The 24,277-nt window shown below is 39.9% G+C and overlaps 2 protein-coding genes across 2 annotated transcripts in view; one reads left to right on the top strand and one right to left on the bottom strand.

Moving 5' to 3' along the window:
• Positions 1-22,017, top strand: part of pigt (phosphatidylinositol glycan anchor biosynthesis, class T) — a 28,944-nt gene extending 6,927 nt beyond the window's left edge. The window contains exons 2-11 of the mRNA XM_061903832.1: positions 6,934-7,111; positions 7,202-7,329; positions 7,450-7,550; positions 7,642-7,816; positions 15,124-15,221; positions 15,290-15,446; positions 18,334-18,534; positions 20,299-20,464; positions 20,546-20,629; positions 20,704-22,017. Of these exons, the coding sequence (XP_061759816.1) occupies positions 6,934-7,111; positions 7,202-7,329; positions 7,450-7,550; positions 7,642-7,816; positions 15,124-15,221; positions 15,290-15,446; positions 18,334-18,534; positions 20,299-20,464; positions 20,546-20,629; positions 20,704-20,953 (1,538 nt within the window). The 3' untranslated portion in view covers positions 20,954-22,017. The remainder of the gene's footprint in view (positions 1-6,933; positions 7,112-7,201; positions 7,330-7,449; positions 7,551-7,641; positions 7,817-15,123; positions 15,222-15,289; positions 15,447-18,333; positions 18,535-20,298; positions 20,465-20,545; positions 20,630-20,703) is intronic.
• Positions 20,717-24,277, bottom strand: part of wfdc2 (WAP four-disulfide core domain 2) — a 3,952-nt gene continuing 391 nt past the window's right edge. Inside the window, exons 2-4 of the mRNA XM_061903833.1 lie at positions 24,260-24,277; positions 24,054-24,191; positions 20,717-22,749 (exon numbers count right to left, since the gene is read on the bottom strand). The exon at positions 24,260-24,277 is cut by the window's right edge and continues 126 nt beyond it. Coding sequence (XP_061759817.1) covers positions 22,616-22,749; positions 24,054-24,191; positions 24,260-24,277 — 290 coding nt within the window. The 3' untranslated portion in view covers positions 20,717-22,615. The remainder of the gene's footprint in view (positions 22,750-24,053; positions 24,192-24,259) is intronic.

Here is a 24,277-nt window from a genome sequence, read left to right as displayed (position 1 = left end):
ACCCCAGCCGAGTCATACCAAAAACTATAAAAATGGGACCCATCACCTTCCTGCTTGACACTTAGCATCAAGTGTTGGAATTGGGGGTTAAATCACCAAAATGACTCCTGAGCGCGGCCATCGCTGCTGCTCACCTCCCCCCCCAGGGAATGGGTCAAATGCAGAAGATCATTTCACCACACCTGGTATGTGTGTGACTATCAGTTGTACTTTGACTTTAACTTTAACCGAAATACATTGACACTCTTTGGGAATAGGGAGGACTGCTCTATAATCGGGGGAAAGTTCAGCGTAGGCCTTGGCCGATAAGACATTTTGCTTGACGATATATTGACCTACAAATTAATGCCAATAAACGATAATATTGCCAATATTATAATTGGACATCCCAATATTTTAACAAAATATTGAACTTGAACAATCATATGAAGGTATCTGTAAACGCAATATTTTTATTTTTGCTCCCATTTTTCATGACTTGAACTCAAAATATCTAAAACTTTTACTATATATATATATATATATATATATATATATATATATATATATGTGTATATATTCCTCTCAAATATATCAAATATTAACAATTCAAATAATAAATACAACTGCTAAATAAAGTATTGACAAACAACGTTGCACTTCAATGTTGAACATGTAATAGTCAGCAGTACAGTTTTACATTACTTAGCTGACTTAAGTGAGGAACTTTGTGAACAGAAGTGCAGACTTACACTAAAAACACTGCAATGTAATTATATCGTGTATTAACAGTGTTGGTCATTTTATCTTAAAGTAGTTAGTTACAGTTTCAAATTACTTCTCCCAAAAAGTCATTGAGTTAGTAACTCAGTTATCTCATTATAAGAGTAATTAGTTACTCAGTAAAGTAACTGACATTATTTTTCATTTTGGTAATTGACATGCTGACGGGTGACTACCGTCAAATTTGTTTATATTAACGTATTTAAGAATAAAAACAGTCATTTAATATGTTTGCCATTCATTTTGGCAAATCAATAGATTGCAGTGTGCAATATAATATGATTGGAAATAAAAATGCATAACAAATACATATTTTGCAAAATAATATTAAATATTGAAAGTAAAAAACCAATACCGTGCCAAATATGTAAACTTAGGTAAAAAGACCTTTAATCAGTGCAATTCTCTGCACCTGTATACCAAAATACAGCCTGGAAGAACATTGGATAAAACTGTCAGAAAGTTTTGAGCAAATAAATCACATGCATTCAAGTAAAACATTTAAAAATGTTCCTGAATGACAATCTGACAATAAAAATCCATTAGTTTACAAATATTGGGGTCTTAAGTTCATTTTAATAATGCAAGTGAGTAATCACCTGTGATTAATCATGATTAATCCAAATTCCTAAATGTTAAGTTAAAGTTAAAGTCCCAATAATTGTCACACACACACAGACTAAGTGTGGTGAAATGTGTCCTCTGCATTTGACCCATCCCCTTATTCACCCCCTGGGATGTGAGGGCAGCGGTGTGCTGCAGCGTTGGCCGCGCCCGAGAATCATTTTTGGTGATTTTACCCCCAATTCCAACCCTTGATGCGGAGTGCCAAGTAGGGAGGTTATGGGTTCCATTTTTACAGTCTTGGTATGACTCGGCTGGGGTTTTAACTCACAACCTACCGGGGGAACTGCACTTTTTTGGAATTTTGCCTATCGTTGACAATCATGAGAGACAAGAATACAAAAGTGAGTTTTTTTTTCCGCTGTTCAACATGTAAAATGTGTCTCGTTGTAGGTGGCTAGCAATGCAGCTAATGGGAGCAATAAATTCTACCTCTAAATCAATTTAAAAATGCATCAAAAACCATCAACAATACTTCATTTAGGTCTCGTAATCTGTATGATAACCAAGCTGTAGCGATATTGTTATTGTAAGAGCAAACACTGAGGAACTCTTTTTCTAGCATAGTAACACATTGCCATGCTACAGTATTAGCTGTAAAAGCTAACTACAGCAAGAGATAAGCTCACTTCTATGTCAACACAAATCGCGTTTGAGTTTGTAATGCACAACACTTTGATAGGACAATAAGCTGTAGTGACTAAAAACATGAACAATCATATGAAGGTATCTGTAAAGTATTAGGCTACACATCCTCTTTTGTCTGTACAGAGCGGAGGGCGTGTGAAGTTTAGATGTAAAATCATGCATGACGCATGACAAATGGATTGGATAAGCAATCCATTTATGTCAAAATAGCTTGTCTCCAAGTTCCACATTTATAGCGTCGTCGCTTTCACCTGACTCTCCCGACTTCCGTCTCCTTTAACGTCTTACCCTCTTCTTTATGCTCGCATTTTTAAGTAGTAGTTCATCCTCAGTATATTTAGCTTCAAAATTATACGGTTGTTAAGCCTCATTTGTCCAAAAATTCCGGAATTAAGAACAAACAGATGTTTGTAGGAGTCAGGCATGCGCTGCTATGGAAACAGAAATCAAAGCTTGGAAGAAATCAGTCTCGGAAATGATTAAAATTATCAAAATCCGATAAATATTTAGCATATTACATATTGTTTTGAACGTGTCTGTTACTAAATTATATATAGACTTGCATTGTATATCTACAGTTGTGATCAAAATTATTCAACCCTCACACAATGTTGGTGTTTTAGCAAGTTGGACATTTATTCCGTATTTTGTTTATAGTCACATCAAATAAAGATGTGTCAAATAGACAAATGCAACTTAAATTGTAACACTGTATTTTACAAAATACCAAAAAAGGAAATTTTTCTTAATATCCCATTGACAAAATTATTCAACCCCTTGAAGATCATAACTCTTAAGAACAGAATTTGAATAAGGTCTTTTTAATCAGGTGTTGAAAACACCTGTAGATGTGATTAGAACCATTACGAGCAACAATTAAACTGTTTGAAAAAGACTGACACTCAGCTTCTTGTAAATGGTCAATGGTGTATTTGCAACACGGTGAAGTCCAGGGAGTGGTCAAAGAAGTCAACAGAGGAGGTAATTTCTCTTCATAAGAAAGGATATGGATATAAGAAAATAGTAAAGACATTACACATTCCAAGAGACACAGTTGGGAGCATAATTCGCAAGTTTAAAGCTAAAGGCACAGTGGAAACACTACCTGGGCGTGGTAGAAAGAGGATGCTGTGTGCAGTACAGTGGTGAAAAACCCCCGGGTAACAGCTGAGGAACTACAACAGGACATTGCAGAGGGGGGAACGCAGGTTTCGTCCCAGACAATAAGGCGCGCACTACAAGATGAAGGCCTCCATGCCAGAACTCCCAGGCGCATCCCACTTCTGACTACCAGGCACAAGGAAAAATAGACTCCAGTATGCCAAAAATCATCGAGACAAACCCCAAAGGTTTTGGGAAACTTTTCTATGGAGTGATGAGACAAAACTGGAACTCTTTGGGCCTATGAATCAACGTTATGTTTGGAGGAGAAAAAATGAAGCTTACAAAGAGAAGAACACCTTCCTACTGTTAAGCATGGTGGGGGGTCAATCATGCTCTGGGACTGTTTCTCTGCCTCAGGTACCGGGAATCTCCAGCGCGTTCAAGGCATTATGAGCTCTATTTCCTACCAGGATATCCATCCATCCATCCATTTCCTACCGCTTATTCCCTTTTGGGGTCGTGGGGGGCGCTGGTGCCTATCTCAGCTACAATCGGGCGGAAGGCGGTGTACACCCTGGACAAGTCGCCACCTCATCGATATAAGCTGCAAATGTCATGAAGTCAGTGACGAAGCTGAGGCTTGGGAGACGTTGGACCTTCTAACAGGACAACGATCCCAAGCATTCCTCCAAATCAACATCAGAGTGGTTGCAGAAGAAGGGCCGGAAGACTCTGGAGTGACCTTCACAGTCGCCAGACCTAAATCCTATAGAAAACCTGTGGTGGGACTTGAAGAAGGCAGTTGCAGCACGCAAGCCCAAGAATATAAATGAACTGGAAGCCTTTGCCCTAGAGGAATGGGCTAAAATACCTGTATATTGTTGCAAGAAGCTTGTGTCCGGTTATGTATCACGTTTGAAGGATGTAATTACTGCCAAAGGGTGTTCTACTAAGTACTAAAGATGCATGTACCTAGGGGGTTGAATAATTTTGTCAATGAGATATTAAGAAAAATGTCCTTTTTTGGTATTTTGTAAAATACAATGTTACAGTTTAAGTTGCATTCATCTATTTGACACATCTTTATTTGATATGACTATAAACAAAATACGGAATAAATGTCCAACTTGCTAAAACACCAAAACTGTGTGGGGGTTGAATAATTTTGATCACAACTGTAAAACATTGCTGGAGGGTTTTGAAGGCTACAACGGTGACTCCCTTTAGCCACAGCTATTGAACGTTTTTATCATCTTTAAAATCCTTAAAAAAAAGACATGTGTTCTTGTTTCTCATAACATTTGTGAACAATGGGCAAAATTTCCCCCAAAATTGCAGTTCCCCTTTCATGAAGGAGAGGAGGATTTACGCGCGTCTTTTCATTCCGCAATGGCACAATTTTCCGCAGCTGCTAAAACCAATGAAAAGCGTAAAATTTCTTAGTCAGTAAACATGCATACACATGGCGGTTATCTACGCAACAAAACTTACCGACGTAGTTTTAATTTATCGTTTGGTTAATTTACTAATCGAATATCAAGTGAAGCTTTGTTCAGCATCCAGAGCTGAGGAGAAGGCCTGGGGGAAGAAGAGAAACGAGAGATTCAGCTTCCTGACAGCTGATAAAACTATTCGTTGGTCTGGTGAAGCTGGCTCAGCGGTCCCGGTACCGTGTTATAAATGGTTGGGATCACTCACTATGCTGGATGTTTTGCAGGTGTGCCGGGTGTTGCAGATGTCCAGCAGGGACGGCAGTGGGGTGCCAATGATTGTTCCTGCTGTGTTCACTATGCTTTGCACGGTCTTGTGGTTGTGGGCGGTACACATAGTGATGCAGCTGGTCAAAATACTCTTGATGGTGCTCTTGTAGAAAGAGCACATTACGGGTGGTTGGGCTCTCGTCTTATTTAGCTTAAGGATGTAGTAGAGTCGTGGCTGTCTCTTCTTGGCCCGTGATGCAGTATATTTTGACCAGGAGAGGTGCTCACGAATGTGCACACCCAGAAATGTAGTGCTGCTCTCTCTCACCACATCAAAGCCGTTGATAGTGAGCGATTGTTTTGCTTGTGGCCTTTTCGAAAGTCCACAACACTGTATTTTGGAGCTGTGAATCTTTGGGTGTCCCACGATTCGATTCAATATCAATTCTTGGGTCACAATTCGATTCAAAATCGATTTTTTTTTTGTTTTCAATTCAACACTATTCTCGATTCAAAAACGTTTGTTTCACGATTCAAAAGGATTCTCTATTCATTCAATACATAGGATTTCAGCAGGATCTACTCTAGTCTGCTGACATGCAAGCAGAGTAGTAGATTTTTGTAAAAAGCTTTTATAATTGTAAAGGACAATGTTTTATCAGCTGATTGCAATAATGTAAATTAGTTTTAACTATTAAACGAACCAAAAATATGACTTATTTTATCTTTTTGAAAATATTGGACACCGTGTGTTGTCAAGCTTATGAGATGCGATACAAGTGTAAGCCACTGTGACACTATTGTTCTTTTTTTTTAATTTTTATAAATGTCTAATGATAATGTCAATGAGGGATTTTAATCACTGCTATGTTGAAATTATAACTAATATTGATACTGTTGTTGATAATAATCTTTTTTTTTTTACACTACTTTTGGTTTGTTCTGTGCCGTGTTTGTGTCTCCTCTCAATTGCTCTGTTAATTGCAGTTCTGAGTGTTGCTGGGTCAGGTTTGGTTTTGGAATTGGATTGCATTGTTATGGTATTGCTGTGTATTGTTTTGTTGGATTGATTAAAAAAAAAAATAATAAATAGATTTTTTTTAAATGAGAATTGATTCTGAATCGCACAGCATGAGAATCGCGATTCGAATTCGAATCGATTTTTTTCCCCCACACCCGTACTGTTTTTGGTCTTGCTCACCTATATTAGGAGATTGTTGTCTCTGCACCACATAGTCAGATGCCTGACCTCTATCCTGTAGTTTGCATCAACATTGTTAGAGATGAGACCCACTACAGTTGTATCGTCCGCAAACTTAATAATCTTGATTGTTGCTGAAGGTTATTGTGCAGTCAAGGGGTGAAAGCAGGGGACTGAGCACACATCCTTGAGGGCCCTGTGCTTGATGTGATGGTGTTTGTGACGTTGATGCCGACCTGTACTGCTTGTGGCCTCTTTTACTGCGAAAGTATCGCAGCCAATTACAGAGTGATGTGTTGAAGTCCGATCGCCCCAGTTTCATGATTAATTGTTTTGGTGCGATGGTTTTGAATGCTGAGCTGAAGTCTTTGAACAGCATTCTATCATAAGAGTTCTTGGTGTCATTGGTGGAGAGGAGAACAGATTGCATCCTTAGTGGAGCGTTTTGCTTGGATTGCAAATTAAAAGGGGTTTACCTTTGTGAGAAGAAAGGTCTTAATATGGGACATAACTAGCCTTTCAAAACATTTCATGAAGATGGGTGTTAATGTGACAGGGCGGGGCGATAGAGATTGAAGCAGGATGGAGAGGACTTTTTTGGCACATGTATGATGGTGGTAACCTTGAAGCACGTGGGAACAACAGCCTGTTGGAGAGAGATGTTGAAGATGTCAGTGAAGAAATTGTTGTGCTCTTCTGAACAGTCCTTTAGCATAAGACCAAGAATGTCGTTTGGGCCTACAGCCTTGCGGGTGTCCATGGTAGAGAGTGTTTTTTTCATGCTGGCTGCAGACATGCACAGACTTGTGTAAAATTGCAAATCATAGCCTACTAAATTGTTTGTATTCTGTCATGTCTTTCCTAAAGTTTTTTTGTTGTTTTTTTTCTTCACAGTGTCCCACTACCGGCTTTTCCCTAAATCTCTGGGCCAGGTTATCTCCAAATTCTCAGTGCGTGAGCTCCACATCTCCTTCACACAAGGCTACTGGAGGACCATGCAGTGGGGGCAGCCTTATGTGCCATCTCCCCCTGGAGCCGAGCTCTGGGTCTGGTTCCAGGACTCTGTGACAGAGTAAGTGCCATTATGTCCACTTGCTGTTTTCACTTTGGCTTTTTTGTTGCCAAACAAAAATGTCTACTTTTGTTTTCTTGATTGTTTTAGTGTGGATGGCACGTGGACTGAACTGACAAATGTTTTGTCAGGGATCTTTTGCGCTTCGTTGAACTTCATTGACTCCACCAACAGTGTTCAGCCCAGCGCCTCCTTTAAACCGCTTGGGATAGGCAACGGTAAAGTACAAAACACACACCAGTCAAGTTTACCTTTGTTAAATGTACCATGGCAAACCAGATATTGGAAACATCTTTTTAGTTGGCTACTAATTTAACGTTCTTTTGTTTCTGTTAAAGTGACCGACCACCATTTTCTTCGCTACGCCACCCTTCCACGGGAGATTGTTTGCACCGAAAATTTGACACCCTGGAAGAAACTTCTGCCATGTGGCTCAAAGGTGTTTCTTCAATAACATATTCTACTCCTTATCCATCATCCTGTGCTGTAACACTCATCTGTTTCCCGATGTTGACACTTTGCTACTATAGGCCGGGCTTGCTGTCCTGTTGACGTCTCAGAAACTCTTCCACAGCAGTTTTCATTCTGAGGCAGTGCACATCCGGCCGGTGTGTCAGGACACGCAGTGCACAGCTACGTCGTGGGAGCTGAGACAGACCCTGAATGTTGTATTTGACCTCCACACCTCTGGACAGGGCAAACAAGGCAAGCGTCCCAGCCAGGGTTGCACATCATAGATGACACATGATACAAATGTGACCGACGATAGAGCTTTTAATACTATCATAATGCATGTTGATGAAAAGTTCTAGCTGTGTACAAATTTGACAGTGACAAGCAAAGGCCTCCTCATTGCAATGTAGCGTACTCGGTAGCGAGCTACTCAAGCGGCTAATGTTTCTCCACAGTGCGAAGTTGCTTCTAAATCACTAATCCTCGCTCCTATGGCAGGAAATAAAAACGTTTTTTACAAGTAGCATTATCAATAGAGGATAAGGAATAGCTAATCATGCACACCACAGGAAGATTTAAAAAATGCATAGCTCACCGCTAAGCTAAAGCTCTTAAATGTAAACAGGTGTGCGTGGCTCGAAACATATGTCAACAGAAATTATATTAGGTATGGTGTCAGTATATGGTCGATGCAGCAATTATTAGATCAATGTTATGGACTGTGGACTGGACTCTCACATTATTAACCGTATCCACTCCGCATCCATTGCACCGGTCACCCAGGGGGTAGGGGGGGGAATCCCCCACATCTGCAGTCCGGTCAGATTACAGTTGTTAAAAATAAACGATCCTGAACATTTTAAGTATGAACATTGTTATGACCAATACTGCCCCTGTAACTACTTGGTATTGGATCAATACCCAAATTTGTGGTATCGCCCAAAACTAATGTAAAGTACTCAAAAAACAGAAGAATAAGCGTTTATTAAATGTTTACAGAAGTGTAGCTAGAATCATGTTACAACAGAAAATAACCATCGTATGACAGTAAATTAGAAACTGCATTATAGTTTTGAGAAAAAAATACAACTGAAAATTACATAATATTTTACCGCAAATGTCAGCAGTTAAATTAGGGTCCCTTGAGGCCCACTTTGAAATGTTTCTATTTTCATTTATATGCCCAGTAATTTATTGTGATAAATAATGTTATTGCAAAAGGCTGCAATATCTATGGACCTATTTTTGCGTATTTGGGATTTGAGTAAATCCCGGAAATTTAAAATCAAACCTTGGAGGCAATGTGCAGATATTTATAAAATAATCTTGCCTTCTTTCATACTTCCTCTAAAGAGGCGTTTGAAATTTGCCCAATGTGGGATGTTTTTCCGAGTTGTGACGTCGACAGATATCTGCATATGCAATAGAAACCCGAAGTGCTTTGCTTCAGTCTGCCATTGTAGTTCGACGCAGTAGTCAAGAATGTTAAATATGGTGAATAAACACGACGTCTATTCTGGTTCACAACTTTTAATCAACTGCTGCACAGAGGAAAAACCGGAAACACTTTTTCCTTCCCGCCAAACAACACTGCGCAGGCGTTAACTCCGTATCCCGCCCATAAACACTGCGCATGCGTTAACCCAGTATATGGAGAAACATGTTAACAATCTCCCTATCTTTTATATAAAAAAAATAAATAGCACATGTTTCTTAAGAACAAATACATGTCTTTTTAAACAACAGAAACAATACAATCAACACATGTTTCTTAAGAACAAATACATGTCTTTTTAAACAGAAACAATACAATCAACTTAGGTAAGAACCCATTTTCCTTCACTCAATGCTTTCAAAAGCATCAAGGGTGATGCCCCCTTTTTCGTAAGACAGTCAGCCAGTTGAGCTTTTGTTGCTGACCAAAGTACCTTTTGTATTTTTTTGTTGTGAATAAGTTCTTTGATGCCACTTATATCTAACCGAAGCCTTTTCTCTGTTACCTGTTTTGTTGATCGAAGAGCATCATAGAGAGAATGATTATCAGTCACACAAACTAACGCTGGAGCATTTAGACCAGCGGTGCCAGTAGTGAGCTCAGAATAGAGGGTGGCAAGAAACACTGCATTGTCTATTCCATCCGACATGGCCAGAGTTTCTCCGGCAAGGGTGCTTCGCACCACACGTCGAATTCTCTTGGACTGCCAGAAAAGGGGGGAGAATTTACCTCCTTCTCCCATTAGGGTGATCAACATGCCCCCTTGTGTACCTCCATCAGGAAGATTTCCTAATGAAGCATCGCTGAATACAGTTAGGTTTAAGGCAGTATCATTTCCCAAATGTTGAAATTTTAAAGTCACTTTTTCAGCTTTAAGTTTACGAACTAACTTATTAGCATTGTGAATGGATTGCACAGTCGCATTCTTTAGACTAGATGCCAGACAACAAGAATCAAACATTACGTCAGGTCTTGTCTGTTTTGCAACCCACAGTATCTGTCCTATTTTTGATCTGAGTTGTTCTTTTTCTGTTTCATTAAGAGGAGCATCTCTTTCTAGAGCACGGACTGGCTGTAAGTGAATGGGGTGCAGACTTTCAATGTAGCTGTGCTGATGCAACTGTACAGAATCATTAACAGTTTCAATATCCATTCCCAAATAGCAGAAATTGTCATGTTCCTCACGTCCCACTTGGAACTCAGACTTCAGTTTAGGGATCACATTTTCTGAAAAGTTTGATGAGCCTGCCCACATAAAATCATCTACATGACATGCGAGTACACCTGTCACTGTGTTTTCATCATCCAGCCAATAAAATACTGCTGGGTCTACCTGTGACACTTTACCTCCTGTGCTCAGCATGATTTCCTTCACCTTGTTGTACCAGTAGAGAGATGCATCAGCAAGCCCATACACACACTTCTTTAGTTTCCAAATAACCCCCTTACAGTTAGCTTCTGGAGGAGGGTTGACATAAATGTCTCTCGACAACTCCATACCCTGTAAAAAGGCAGACTTAATGTCCATGGAATGGACTTCCCAATGATTTTGACAAATGACACTTAGCAATAGCCTTAGAGATTCAGAAGCACAGGTTGGTGAATCTTTTTGTAGATTTTTTAAATGAAGTTCTTCAAACCCCCTTGCTACAAGTCTGGCTTTGGGTACAATACCAGTGTCACTTTCTTTGAGACTACAGACCCACCTAGTGGAGATACACTTTTGTCCTGTATTTTCAGTCACTTCAAAAACATTATTGCTTTTCCAGCTTTCTATCTCTGCCTGTTTGGCTGCATCAAATGATATGTCTTTTGTTATGAGTACATCAGCCTCCCCGACAGCTGACTCAGTGTTAAGATGCTGTACACACGACATGTCAACAGCCTCTTTTAGTCCAGTACTGCCATCCGGCTCAATATGCTGCACATTATACCAGTTTTTATAGGTTCCTGTTGCTTTACCTGCTCTACTGAGTACTTTAGCCCTACATGTTACACTTGTATCTCTTTTCACGTAAGTTACAATCTGTCCTGTTTTAAACTTCACATTAGAAGCAGGGAGAAGATTATCACAGGCACTGTGATTAATTTGAGGTGCATCACTTTGAATTACACCTTCACTTGTGTTTCCCTCTCCATCACTGTCATGTTCACTTTCACTGTCTGTGTTTTTTTCATTATCTGAGCTACATGATGGTATGTGTAAAGCATCTGTGTCACTATCAACGGTTATGTTCTCTTCATGTTTTTCACATCCTGTTTCAGTGTGAACTTTACTTTGTGTCATTTCCTTGTCTTTAATCTGTGTGTGCACCTTATTAAGTCGTGAATGATGAACTCTAACTAGAATACCTCCATGTCTTACAAACACAACAGCTCCATCTTGACCAATCACCACTCCTGGTCCCTTCCACTCTGCACTATCTCCTCGTTTATAGTAAACCTTTTCTCCTGTGTCATATTTTTCATCTGTGTGTCTAAGCTGTTTTCTTAATGCCCTTCTTATCCTCTCTGAACATTCAACTTCAGTAAAAGCCTTCCTTGAGGCATGCAGAGCTGATATGTGTTCTCCTACTCTTGTGCTCACTGTAGTGCCCTCTAGTGCAGGTAGCTCATTTACCAATACATTGGGAAGATTAGGATTTTGACCAAATACCAGTTGATGTGGACTATAACCATGTACACTGTGCATGCAGTTCTTAGCCATTAAGGCCCAGTCCAAGGCAGTACTCCAGTCACAATCTTTTTCGTGTTTAACTTTCTGGATGATGTTCGTGAGTGTCTGATTATGACGTTCCAAAAGTCCGTTGCTCCATGGGCTGTATCCTGCGGTTGTCTTGATCTCGATATTGAAGTTTTCTGCCATGTCCCTGAACTCTACATTGTTAAATTCTCCTCCGTTGTCACTGAAGAGCTTCTTGGGAGGACCATGGACACTTATCCATGTGTGGATGAAAGAGTTGACAATTACAGAAGATTTCTTGGTTTTCACAATATTTCCAGCGCTGAAACGTGTGAAATGGTCCATTATATGTAAATACCAAATGCCTGACTCAAGCTCGTGCAGGTCCACCGCCACAGTTTCATTGTATTCCGAAGCAAGAGGCAAACCAACAGCTGGCTTTGGCTTTGTCTTGCTATATCTTTGGCATGTGTGACATGCATCCACTATTTGTTGCAAAATATTGAGACAGTCCTGGTCTTTGTTCCCTGAACTTTGAAATAGCCTATGCAGGCGATCTGCTGATGCATGGCCAAATTGTCTGTGAAGTTTGAGGAGGACCTTGTTCTTCTCGATTGTGGACATGTTTTCTGTTACAATCAGGACTTCATCTTCAGCACATAAATCTTGAATCTGATATTCCATGTCATCTTTGTCTCTTATGTCTACACAGTAATGTCCTGAGCTGGTAAACTGAAGAGGTATCTGCTGCTTAAACATCACTACCCTGTCGTTTTCTATGTCTAACGTAGTTCCTGCCTTTTTTAATGATGTTTTACTCAGCAGGAGTGGAATATTGACTTTGACAACCTCTGTCTCAATGTTACATTTTGTCCATCCTATTTTAGCAGGTAGATGCACTTTTCTGGTGGAATGAATAACATTTCCATCTCCAAAACGAAACATTCTGTTGCTAGACCTTTCTGTACTTCTTAGCTTATTTACCTGCTTTTCATTGAGATTATGTACAAAACTTTCAAGCCACTTTTCTCCACACACTGTGCGAGTGCAGGCGGTGTCTATGATCGCTGAGCTTGCTGCTTCAGTCATAAAAATCTCAGCTTTAGACTGGGGATCATTCGTTAACAGCGTGATATTAACTTCGTCCAAATTGTCATTTTCAGTCAATCTTACTTGTTCGTGCTTTTTGTGCGGGCAGTCCTTTGCCCAGTGGCATGTGCTTTGACAGACGGCACATCGTGATCGTTTACCGTACTTATCCAGTGGGTTTGTACCCGGTAACGGCGTCACCGATCTTCGTTGACCACGTGGAAACGGTGTGTTTGGTCTTCCTCTCCATTGTGGCTGTTCTGTGAGGAAAGCTGCGTCCTGGTTCAGTTGAATCTCGCTTGACTTGCCCGTTGTTTTACCTCCGAATATCCGTTTGAGAGCGGACTTCATTGACGAGAAGCTTAGCTCCGTGTTAGCCGTCAGTGCTAGCTGCCTGTCTTTCCCATCGAGGCAGGCTGTGTCAAGAAGTTTGAAGGCTAACACCGCATCAGGGAGTGTCATATTGTACATTTTCATCCGGTTGTAGCGCTGTTCAAAGTCAATAATATAGTCCACCATTGAAACGGAAATATTTTTGGTGATGCGGTCGAAGTACGTGTACGCTTCATATGCACGATCCTTTTCCTCTTTCAGGAAAACGTCATCCAGTTTTGCAAATAATGTCGTCATACCGTTGTCATTGTCCAACTCCTCCGCAGATATCTCCATTGCGATTTCTCTGGCTCTCCCTTCAAGTCCCAAAGCCACAGCCAGTGCTTGCTTTTTCTTATTGAGTTCTGTAACGCGCATCCAAATGTTAACTTCATTTTTCCAGCACTCGTATGGCTTGGACTCGTCAAACCTCGGAGGTATTTTATAGTTTGCAGCCATCCTCAACCATCCTCTGCTACCAATGTTAAATATGGTGAATAAACACGACGTCTATTCTGGTTCACAACTTTTAATCAACTGCTGCACAGAGGAAAAACCGGAAACACTTTTTCCTTCCCGCCAAACAACACTGCGCAGGCGTTAACTCCGTATCCCGCCCATAAACACTGCGCATGCGTTAACCCAGTATATGGAGAAACATGTTAACAAAGAAGTTCCTTTTTTTTTCCATCCTCTTGTTGTGGGGTAGACTGGCTTGTACATTTACATGCATCTTCTGCTGTTTCCATTTCTAATACAAAGTAGTGTATAGTTTAAACTTATACCTGTCAGTGGACTCTATGGAAACTTTAAAAACTACAACATGGCTGACTGGGCTTCACGGTGGCAGAGGGGTTAGTGCGTCTGCCTCACAATACGAAGGTCCTGCAGTCCTGGGTTCAAATCCAGGCTCGGGATCTTTCTGTGTGGAGTTTGCATGTTCTCCCCGTGAATGCGTGGGTTCCCTCCGGGTACTCCGGCTTCCTCCCACTTCCAAAGACATGCACCTGGGGATAGGTTGATTGGCAACACTAAATTGGCCCTAGTGTGTGAATGTGAGTGTGTATGTTGTCTGTCTATCTGTGTTGGCCCTGCGATGAGGTGGCGACTTGTCCAGGGTGTACCCCGCCTTCCGCCCGATTGTAGCTGAGATAGGCGCCAGCGCCCCCCGCGACCCTGAAAGGGAATAAGCGGTAGAAAATGGATGGATGGAACATGGCTGACTGGGAAAAGACACTGTCGAAGTGGAGGCACTTAAATAAGACCGCCCACAAAAGATGGTCTTTAGAAAATAATCTTTACAACATTTTGACCAAATAACCACCATTACATGTTATACAGACCAGAGGTCCCCAACCTTTTTTGCACCACGGACTAGTTTAATGTGGGCATTATTTTCACGGACCGGCTTTCCACGTGTGGAAGATAAATACAGCAAAATTAAATGCATGAAAATAGAACTCACTATAACGACGAATTAGTGGGAGCCCTGGGCTTGTTTCTTTGCAATGATATCATTAATGGTATATTCTACCATCAACCTGCTGGAGACTACAGATGGCTACAATTTATCGCATTTATATTTTATATGTTCATTAATGTGCATTGTATCATATCAAAAAGTCATAACAAATATAAAGAATGGTGAATTCCTATGAGGAGTCTTATTGTTTATCTATAAACAAGCTTATTGGTGTGTTTAGTGAGACAGGCGAAAGTTAAGTCGGAGAAAATGCAGTCGTTTATAAATTATTTAATGTTTCTGTGCAGCCCAGTAGCAAATTCGTCACAGACCGGTGGTTGGCGACCTCTGATTTAGACCACAAAGCAGTGTTTTAATGTAGAAAAAAATCATAATATGACCCCCTTAAAGGTTTTTCTATGAGCAGCAGAAGGAAGCTAACATGCTCTCTCCCACAGAATGGTCTCTCTTTAAGATGTTCGCCCGCACCCTCACAGAAGCTTGTCCTCTGGCTTCTTCCAGTAAAATTTACGTTGACGTGTCCGACACCGCTGAGGTTTGATTGGCACACTACATTTCCAAATCCCATTCTCGCATTTTTTTGAGTAATTTCTCATTTTGCAGGGAGAGCAGTTTGAGCTGACTCCAGCTACTCCTCTGCTCAGCCAGGAGGTGGTGTTGGGGGATAGACGCACCTTCTCTGTCTATGACCTGACACAAGAAAGCACATTTGGCTCAGCACGCTCCCTCAACTTGCTTATTCGCTGGATATCTAGTGAGGGTGAGTCACAATTAGGGACCGGTTCGTATTTGGGTCAGGCCAAGAGAACCATTAAGATTCTGGACAAATAATACGGCTATTTGTATTTTTTTTTATTCAGCTGGCCATCACAAATATGATACGCTGTCACATTCACTTTAGGTGCCACTGCTACGCTTAAAAAAAGACACAGAAAGGATATGATAATCAGCTTGGAATAATCACAAATAAGGAAGCAACATCACTAAAAGTTTGTGACACAATATTTCCCCAATTCATCAACCATCTGAGCGATCCAGTAAGCCACATGGCAATAATAATCCACTCAAAAAAGTGAAAAATGTAAGTAATATAATAATCCATAAAGTTGCTGTGAAACAAAATGCTGACAGGTCTCTCAGCTCCATCTGACCCCACGACATGGCACAGTGTTTGCTTGGCATCAAATCACACCTTATTTAGATACACACCCAGTGAACAAAGTAATTGATTATCCATCCATTTCTACCGCTTTGTCCCTTTCGGGGTTGCGGGGGCTGCTGGTGCCTATCTCAGCTGCATTTCGGGCGGAAGGCGGGGAACGTCCTGGACAAGTCGCCACCTCGTCGCAGGGCCAACACAGATAGACAGACAACATTCACACTCATACTGATTTATATTATATATTTGTATATGGTGTATAATGTAAAAGGTCTGTGCTCTACACCAGTGGTTCTTAACCTGGGTTTGATCGAACCCTAGGGGTTCGGTGAGTCGGCCTCAGGGGTTCGGTGGAGGTCAAAACACACCGAACTCATCGTGTAAATACAAACCTCTCCCTATCAGCGTATTACGTATACGGCAACAGCTGACTGATTTGCAGGTGTGTAATTTGTTTTGAGTTGGTTTTGTTGTTCGAACAAGGTGATGTTCATACACGGTTCATTTTTGTGCACCAGTAAAAAAAAAACCTGTTAAAACATTAGTATGGGAAACATATTCACCATTAATTATTTGCTTATTAACATGCAAATTAGTAACATATTGGCTCTTAACTAGTCATTATTAAGTACTTATTAAGGCCTTATTCGGAATTATAACCCTAACCCTCTAACCCTAACAGAATAACTCTAAATTAGGTCTTTATTACTTAGAATGTGTTCCCATAGTGTCCAAATAACTCTAAATTAAGTCTTTCTTACTTAGAATACGTTCCCCATACTGAAGTGTTACCAAAAACATATAACTTTGTCTTGAATTTGAAAAAAAACCGTTTTTGTTTTTCACTAAAAAAAGGGTTCGGTGAATACGCATTAGAAACTGGTGGAGTTCGGTACCTCCAACAAGGTTAAAAAACACTGCTCTACACACAAAAGCCCAAAACAAATATTTCCAGCTCACTGTAATTTTAATTACGGTACACAATTATGACACCATAACTGCATAGCACCTTTTACTGCAATCATAGTTGACTTGTTTAAGGTGGGAGTATAAACTTCCCTGCTTTGAGATTTTGCATCATGTTGGTGGTGTAGAACCTCTTGAGCTAGTAAAAATGGTCATAAAGATAAAAATTTTTAACATCTTTATTTACACATAGTACTGATAACAGTACAGATGAATACCGGTATCGGTAAGGAATATCGATATTGTTATCTGTAAAATCCAAATTAAATAAGTCCTTAGTCACAATAGTAGCTGGATGCATGAAAGAGGAAATCCGAGCTCGAGGTCATCTGCATTTTACTCTTACTATCGTACGGTCATGAAAAACCTGGAAGTGTCACGAATGTTTAGAATACAATTTCCAATTCCTAGAAAAGTTTTAGAAAATATTATTTCAAAAGTTTTTGGAAAAGTCATCAAAACATATCTTAAATTTAATTACTCCAAACAAAATTGACGCGTCATATTGAAATGTAAATAGCGATAGACCGTCAGGATAATTCGATGGTATATTCAGTGTACTGTGTGCAAGCGCCTGCAAACAACATGCACACCCACCAGCTAGTTACTTCTGCCAGTAAAGTAACGGTGCTGACAATTTTCAGTAAACTGCAGCTTACAATACATGGCTTTTTAAGGATAAATACAAATTGTGGTTGTTAAAAGACACTGACCCAAAACGTGCTAAATGCTAACTGCTGTAAAACATTTGACATTATGGGTAAGGCAGCGCTTGTTAGCCACTTGAAAGTAGCCACAGTTGTTAACAGTTTAATATTCAAAGTTAAGTTTGTCTGATTGTGTGAGGACAGCCAGCAACGCTACTACAGTTTCCATAGCCACAAAGCAAACAACCTTGGACTGTGGACACTAAAATGCGTGAATTCTTACAACTCCTTCAAGTCATCCAAGGAGCAAGCTGTCTTTTCACCATCATATTCCTGGACAGCCAGTTTGCAGCAAAGTGTAGCTGCGGTGATAACAAGTTCTCCTATGTCTGTGCTTTTGGGGTTGCTCTGCACCTTAAAATTCCTCTGCTGTCATTACAGTTCTAACAAACATGTAGTGCTGTTTGACAAAATCCTAAACCACCATTTGTCAACTAATTGGATCTACATGTGAAGCAGAAGTTAAGACTAAATTTGGAGGAACTGAAATATGACAATATGTATTTTAAGTGTACTTGTCTATTGTTTTATATTTATTTTACAGAGGCACCATGTGTTTCAGATGTAAAGCTAATTTTACTTAGAGAAGGATTCCAGAACTTCCATTATAATCATACCAGCACACATGAGATGGCACATAATGTAGTAACCAAGGTTCCAGATTTAGCCCAATGAGCACCAAAAAAACAATACCATGTTCATACTAATGCTGTATTAGTCACATGATAAGTAGTTTTGTGGTCCTATTAAGATAAAATAAAAAATATTTTGGTCAACGCACTTAAAGTCTGTTTCCCCCTCCCCCCAATCTGCAGGTCAAATGCTGCGTCCCCTGCTCCATGCAGAGCGTTATGTGGCAGGTTATGGACTGCAGACGGGAGAGATCCACACGCTAATATACAACAACCACCCATACAGGTCATTCCCTGTGCTGCTGCTGGACTCGGTTCCCTGGTACCTTCGTCTTTACATCCACACCCTCACCGTTACCAGCAAGGGCAAGACTAACAGTCCCAGTAAGTAAAGAGCAAAATGAGAATCTGTGCTCATTCAGTGCTCACAAGTGTGATGCATTAGAGGTTAGAACTTGTGTGAAATAAGTATATTAGTGGCAAAATATAACTTAGTTTTAGGACCACATAAATTAGACTTCCTAAGCTTAACAAATGGTTGTGTGAAAACAGCATCAAAGGATGGTTTTTAGGGAAAGGCCAGTTTCCATCAAGCATTATCTTCAAACTGTCCTCATGTCTTCAATTGGGAGTTACCAGTCAAGTCATTTAGTCGTTTCAATGACCAAGATTCAGAGATTAAAGCTTTGCTGTACATTGCACGTGACAAATACAAGTACTTCTGTTGCCCACTAGAGAGAGACCTTCAGCAATGTTTTTTTGCAGGAAAATAATTAGGGGTATCAAATGATTGTGTTAATTGCAATTAACTAACTATCATTATTATGTCATATTTGGCACACTGTTTTTTTGAATTGCATAACATTTATAGCCTTAGCACCAATGTGTCTCTGTATGCCTGCGAGTAGTCTCGCCCTCTTCTTGTGCTTGACTGAGAGCAACAAAGATAACCTGTAGCCACGGCGAAAAGGAGGTGTCACTCTGTCACAAGACTGATGTTAGTGGCTTTAAATAGTGGGGATATGATAAATTAGTGTAAAGTATTTTAAATAATATTAAAGACGTATCATGAGTATTTTTATGGTTTGTATACCCTTGAATGGTGTCCTGTTGTTAGCGTAGAGTAGATGCTTTTTTTCATCTATTGATTACATTAACTACGAAGAAATTACGTCACTTCCGGGTGTGTTTTGAACCACATTAAGGAACACATCAAGGAATCAATGTAGTGATATATTAAACGTACAATGATGTGTCCATTATATTTAAAAATATAGCTCACGTGCATGGAGGAAATTGTTTTAAGCGCCAGTGTGTTTAATAGGGCACATGCTTGTGTGTCTGTCGCTTAATAAGGTTTGAAAAATGAGATGTTGCATAGTAATAATGTACGTGTAGGAGACATTCAGGAAAGCCAACATTTTCTCTGATCTTGTTTTATAAAGCTTAACATTTAATTTTGACATATATAAATATTTGCTAAATCTGTTCTTTTAAACCATTGTTAGCAACATATGCTAGCACAGTGATTGATAGGTATGTTTGACGTTATATTATCCAAAGCAAAGGAAAGGCAACGGGTTCAACATTAAATACAATAAGTTTTATGTTTTTCAATGTATTAATTTCAACACTTTATATAGACTTGATGTATTATTTTAGTACAACGGCCGTGTTAAAGTATGTTAAAAACAACAAATGACTTTAAAAAGCTAAAAAAGTTTCTTAAATGTCAATCTTTACAGAACGTAATACATTTAAATGAAAATACCTCCAGTTGAGGACCTTTCTCAGCATGTTTTAAGTGAGATTAAAAAAGAGATGAATTCATTACAGATCCTAACTAGTTATTCATTTTGTTTAGTTGCTTGACAGCACAAATAATATCATGGAGTTAATAATGTAAATATATTTTGGCAGTGTTATTCTTGCGGTAAACTTGGTATCTCCCTCTCTTGCATCTATCCTGCCCATCCTCAAATTACTTAACGGCCAGTGTGAATGTGTAGCACTGCACCTACACTTTTTTGACTTGTCTCTATTGAATATTTTTCTTCATACGTTATATTGTATATTATTTTGTTGAAAAGGCTAATTATTGTGGCATCATTACTGCAATGATGCTTTACTTGACTCCTCTTCTTCCAGGTTATACCCACTACGAGCCATCCAAGGACCGAGTGAGACCTCATCTGCTGGAGATGCTGGTCCAGCTTCCTCCCAACTCTGTCACTGAAGTCACTGTGCAGTTTGAGAGAGCTCTGCTCAAGTGGACTGAGTACACCCCTGATGCCAATCATGGCTTCTATGTCGGGTTCGTCACGTTTTGTTTTCGCGTTGGGACTTCATTCTAACGACGATTGTTCTTAAATCTGAAAACAATTATTTCTTATAGGTCATCAGTCATCAGTTCTCTTGTTCCAGGCATTGTTGCCACAGATCAGAATGCCACTCAACAGCGCTCCCTTTTCAGTAGTTTGTAAGTAACTCGTAGTTTTGAAAACCCTTTGGGGCTTTTTTCAGTATATCATATATGTTGCTGTCTCTCTTCAGTTTCCCCAGCAAAGAAGAGTTGGGCTACTTTGTACGCATCTACACAGAACCTCTGCTGGTCAACTTGCCTACTCCTGACTTCAGCATGCCTTACAACGTCATCTGCCTGACCTGCACAGTAGTGGCAGTGGGCTATGGATCCATCTACAACCTTCTCACACGTACCTTTCAGATAGAAGAGCCCAGGCCAGGACTGGCTAAACGGATTGCCAATGTCATTCGTAAGATGAGGGGAGTGCCGCCGCTTTGAGGTGTGAGACGTCTCTACTGTTCCTTCAGTCACATCCACTGGTGAATATGCCACATTCAGGGAAGAACTGTGTCCAAGTTTATATATATATATGTTTGGATCATGCAGGATTGATAAATCAATGGCATGCAAATGCAGATTTAAATTTGGATGGAAGACGCTCTGCAAGTGTTGAATCATGAAGTCTGTGAGCAAATTGTCTTTGAGTCTTATAGACCAGAGAAAGGACACGTGAGTGTTTACAAACATGGCACTAGTTTTTTTGTCTCATCAGCGTATATTTATTGGTAGTTATGAACATACTCCAGATGATCAAATGTTCTGTTTGCACTTTTTGTGAATGCATTTGTACTAAGGCCTTAATTATTAATGACAGCAGGAATCTCGCGTTTGTCAAAGTCTCCCATTTGTTTTCACTGGGAATGAAGGCGACGGAATGAATTCATGGTACGGGAAGACCAAAAGAGGGTGCTAGACTCCCTGAAGCCTGTCAGGCTAAAGAAATGTTATAGTGGTATTTATACACAATTTAGACTTGCATTTCATGAGGTACACCTGCAGAATTGTAATTATTGCATTAAGAATTTAATACCTCCATGGAAGTGTCAATCAAAGAGCAGCATTACGTTTTTTGTAAAGGCAGCAATGCTGACACAATACTAGGTTTGGATCATGCAGGTGTAACTAATGAAGTGGTTGGTGAACTGTTAAGGTCAGCAAACATGATTTTATTTGCACATTTTTTTCCACCCCTTTTTAACTTGTAATCGCGTGTAATGTTTATACTACTTTATCTTATTACTGAATTGGATCCAAGCATGCAGTGCATCTGTATGGGTGTTTGTTAATGTTTGACTGGTTCTATTTTTCCTCACCCGTATGTTGAGTGCAGTGTCAAGATTGATTCCATATCTGAAGTAAACAAAGGGAGGTGTGTTAGAACTGTAACCACACAAATTAGTTGCCTCTTTATCCTGTACTAAAACATTACTGTATGACTAGCATTTCTGCCCACTTTATATGCAAATTGGTTTTATAATAAACAAAATACCTTGTTCTAATAACTGAGGGGAAGAACATCCAAAGTTCATCTGTGTTCTAACTAAAGCCCTTCCCTCTCAGTGCCCTCATGCATGCTCCACTGTACACACTAACTCAATGGAGCAGACAAACACTGAGGTCTCTGTATGCAAAGCCAAGCTTCTCAAACCTGCACACTGGGTCACCGCAGGGAACAAACAAAATAAAAACGGCATTCCACGTGAGTGATGTACGATGGGGTGAGCTCAGCTGCAAACTGTTTAAAGCCAGAGAATAAACAGACAGGAAAGATGTCTAAACATTTTTTTTTTGCATTCTCAAAGACAGATGTGTAAACATGCTGATATATATATTTTTTTCATTCTCAGACAGATGTGTAAACATGCTGATATATATATATATATATTTCTGCATTCTCAAAGACAAATGTGTAATGCATTTTACATATTAGACCGCTGCCTAACATACATTTCTATTTTGTGAATCATTTATTAATTTTTCAAACACAGTAGTTCATTCTCTAATAAACTTTTACATAGGGTATTGTGTGACCTAAATAAGATTACAGTGAGTACTTGTAAACATTAAAAGCACCTATAATGGCCTTTTGAATATGTCCACTCAGCAGGGCTCACTGCAGGCATGTCCACAGGTCGTCCTGCAGCACTTCTGCTCTCCTGGACACTGGCCGTCGTGGTAGCAATACTCTGCACACATGGGTGTTCCTTGGGGCAAAGCACAACGGCCTGGCTTCACTGAGACACAAACAATAACATTCAGGGGGACTGCAAAAGTATCAAGTGCATGAGTTTAGTCCAGGGGTCGACAACCCAAAACGTTGAAAGAGACATATTGGACCAAAAGTACAAAAACAAATCTGTCTGAAGCCGCAAAAAGATTACACATCTTGTATAAGTGTTATATTGAAGGTAACACATGATGTAAGTGTCTATATTGGCTAAAATAGCCTACTATCAAAATGACTATGTCTCACAGGCTGAAGCAAATCTTCATTGACAGAAATGTTGAAATGTAATATTTATTCTACACATTTTTACAACATTAGAAACCATTAGTAAATCAAAGGCTACTCAGAAGGTGGAATAACTCCTGGAAATTGCTGTTTTTTAATGGCCAAAGGTATATATATATGTGTGTGTGTCCGAGTTAAAGGAAACGGCAGGCTGGCTTCTTCTAATAGATTTATTACAATCTTTGTTGAGCTAGGTAATGTTTGCTATGGTCTGGAACAACATGGCACACAAAGAACTATCTGAAATAGAAATTGAAATGCAAAACTACATTTTTTACAAAGAGGATAAAAGTAATGGATATTAAATGAGGTCAAATATACTACAAATGAGGCCTATTGATGCAATATGGACAAAGAGCTAGCCTAAATAGCATGTTACCATTGATTAGTTTGCTGTCGTGCTCTGACCAAATATGCCTGATTATCAATCAAAGATCATTTATATAGCCCTAAATCAGGAGTGTCTCAAAGGGCTGCACGAGCCACAACGACATCCTTGGCTCAGATCCCACATCAGGGCAAGAAAAATCTCAACCCAATGAGATTACAATGAGAAACCTTGGAGGGGACCGCACAGTCCCAATAAGTCAATAACGTCAACAAAGCGCACCTTTGTGCATTCACGCACAGCATAAAGCGTTTGGTGGACAAAATGAGACAAAGGAGTGGAAGATTTTACATGTAAGCAAACTGTTGCATCACAGTCCACACTATGGTGTGTTCAAGAGCCGTCGAAATAAGTAGGACAAAACGATGTTCACCAAATACTCTCATCAGTGAAGCATACCCACACAAATATTAAACGGTGGGCTTTCTAACAATTGGGAAATTTTGTGTCATGTTTGCCCTCAAACAAAAAACGTACTAAAACAAAAAAATATATATTTTTACCCTCATCTTTTTCCATTTTCAATCCTTTTTTAAAAATGCTCCAGGGAGCCACTCAGGCGGCACTAGAAATGTGGTCTTAGAGCCGCGGGTTGCTGACCCCCCCGGTTTAGTCAATGCAACACACAGAAGACTAACCTTTGTAGGGTGCAATGCACTCATGCCCACATCCGTTATGGCAGCATTTATCCTTGCTGGGACAGTCGCTGTCATCAGAACAAAACTCCGCACACATCCCAGAACCCCAGTTTCTGCGAGGACACACTCCTGGCTTGGCTGAAAATATACAGAGGTAACAAAGATGAGTGTGTTGAGAGTGGGGGAAAAAAAGTAAACAGCCATACGGAAGGCAGGGGGGACAC

Source organism: Nerophis ophidion, linkage group LG06 (genome assembly GCF_033978795.1).
Source record: "Nerophis ophidion isolate RoL-2023_Sa linkage group LG06, RoL_Noph_v1.0, whole genome shotgun sequence".
In the NCBI taxonomy this organism is placed as follows: domain Eukaryota; kingdom Metazoa; phylum Chordata; class Actinopteri; order Syngnathiformes; family Syngnathidae; genus Nerophis; species Nerophis ophidion.
Note: the sequence above shows the minus strand (reverse complement) of the source record. Positions and strands in the feature narration are given on the sequence as shown.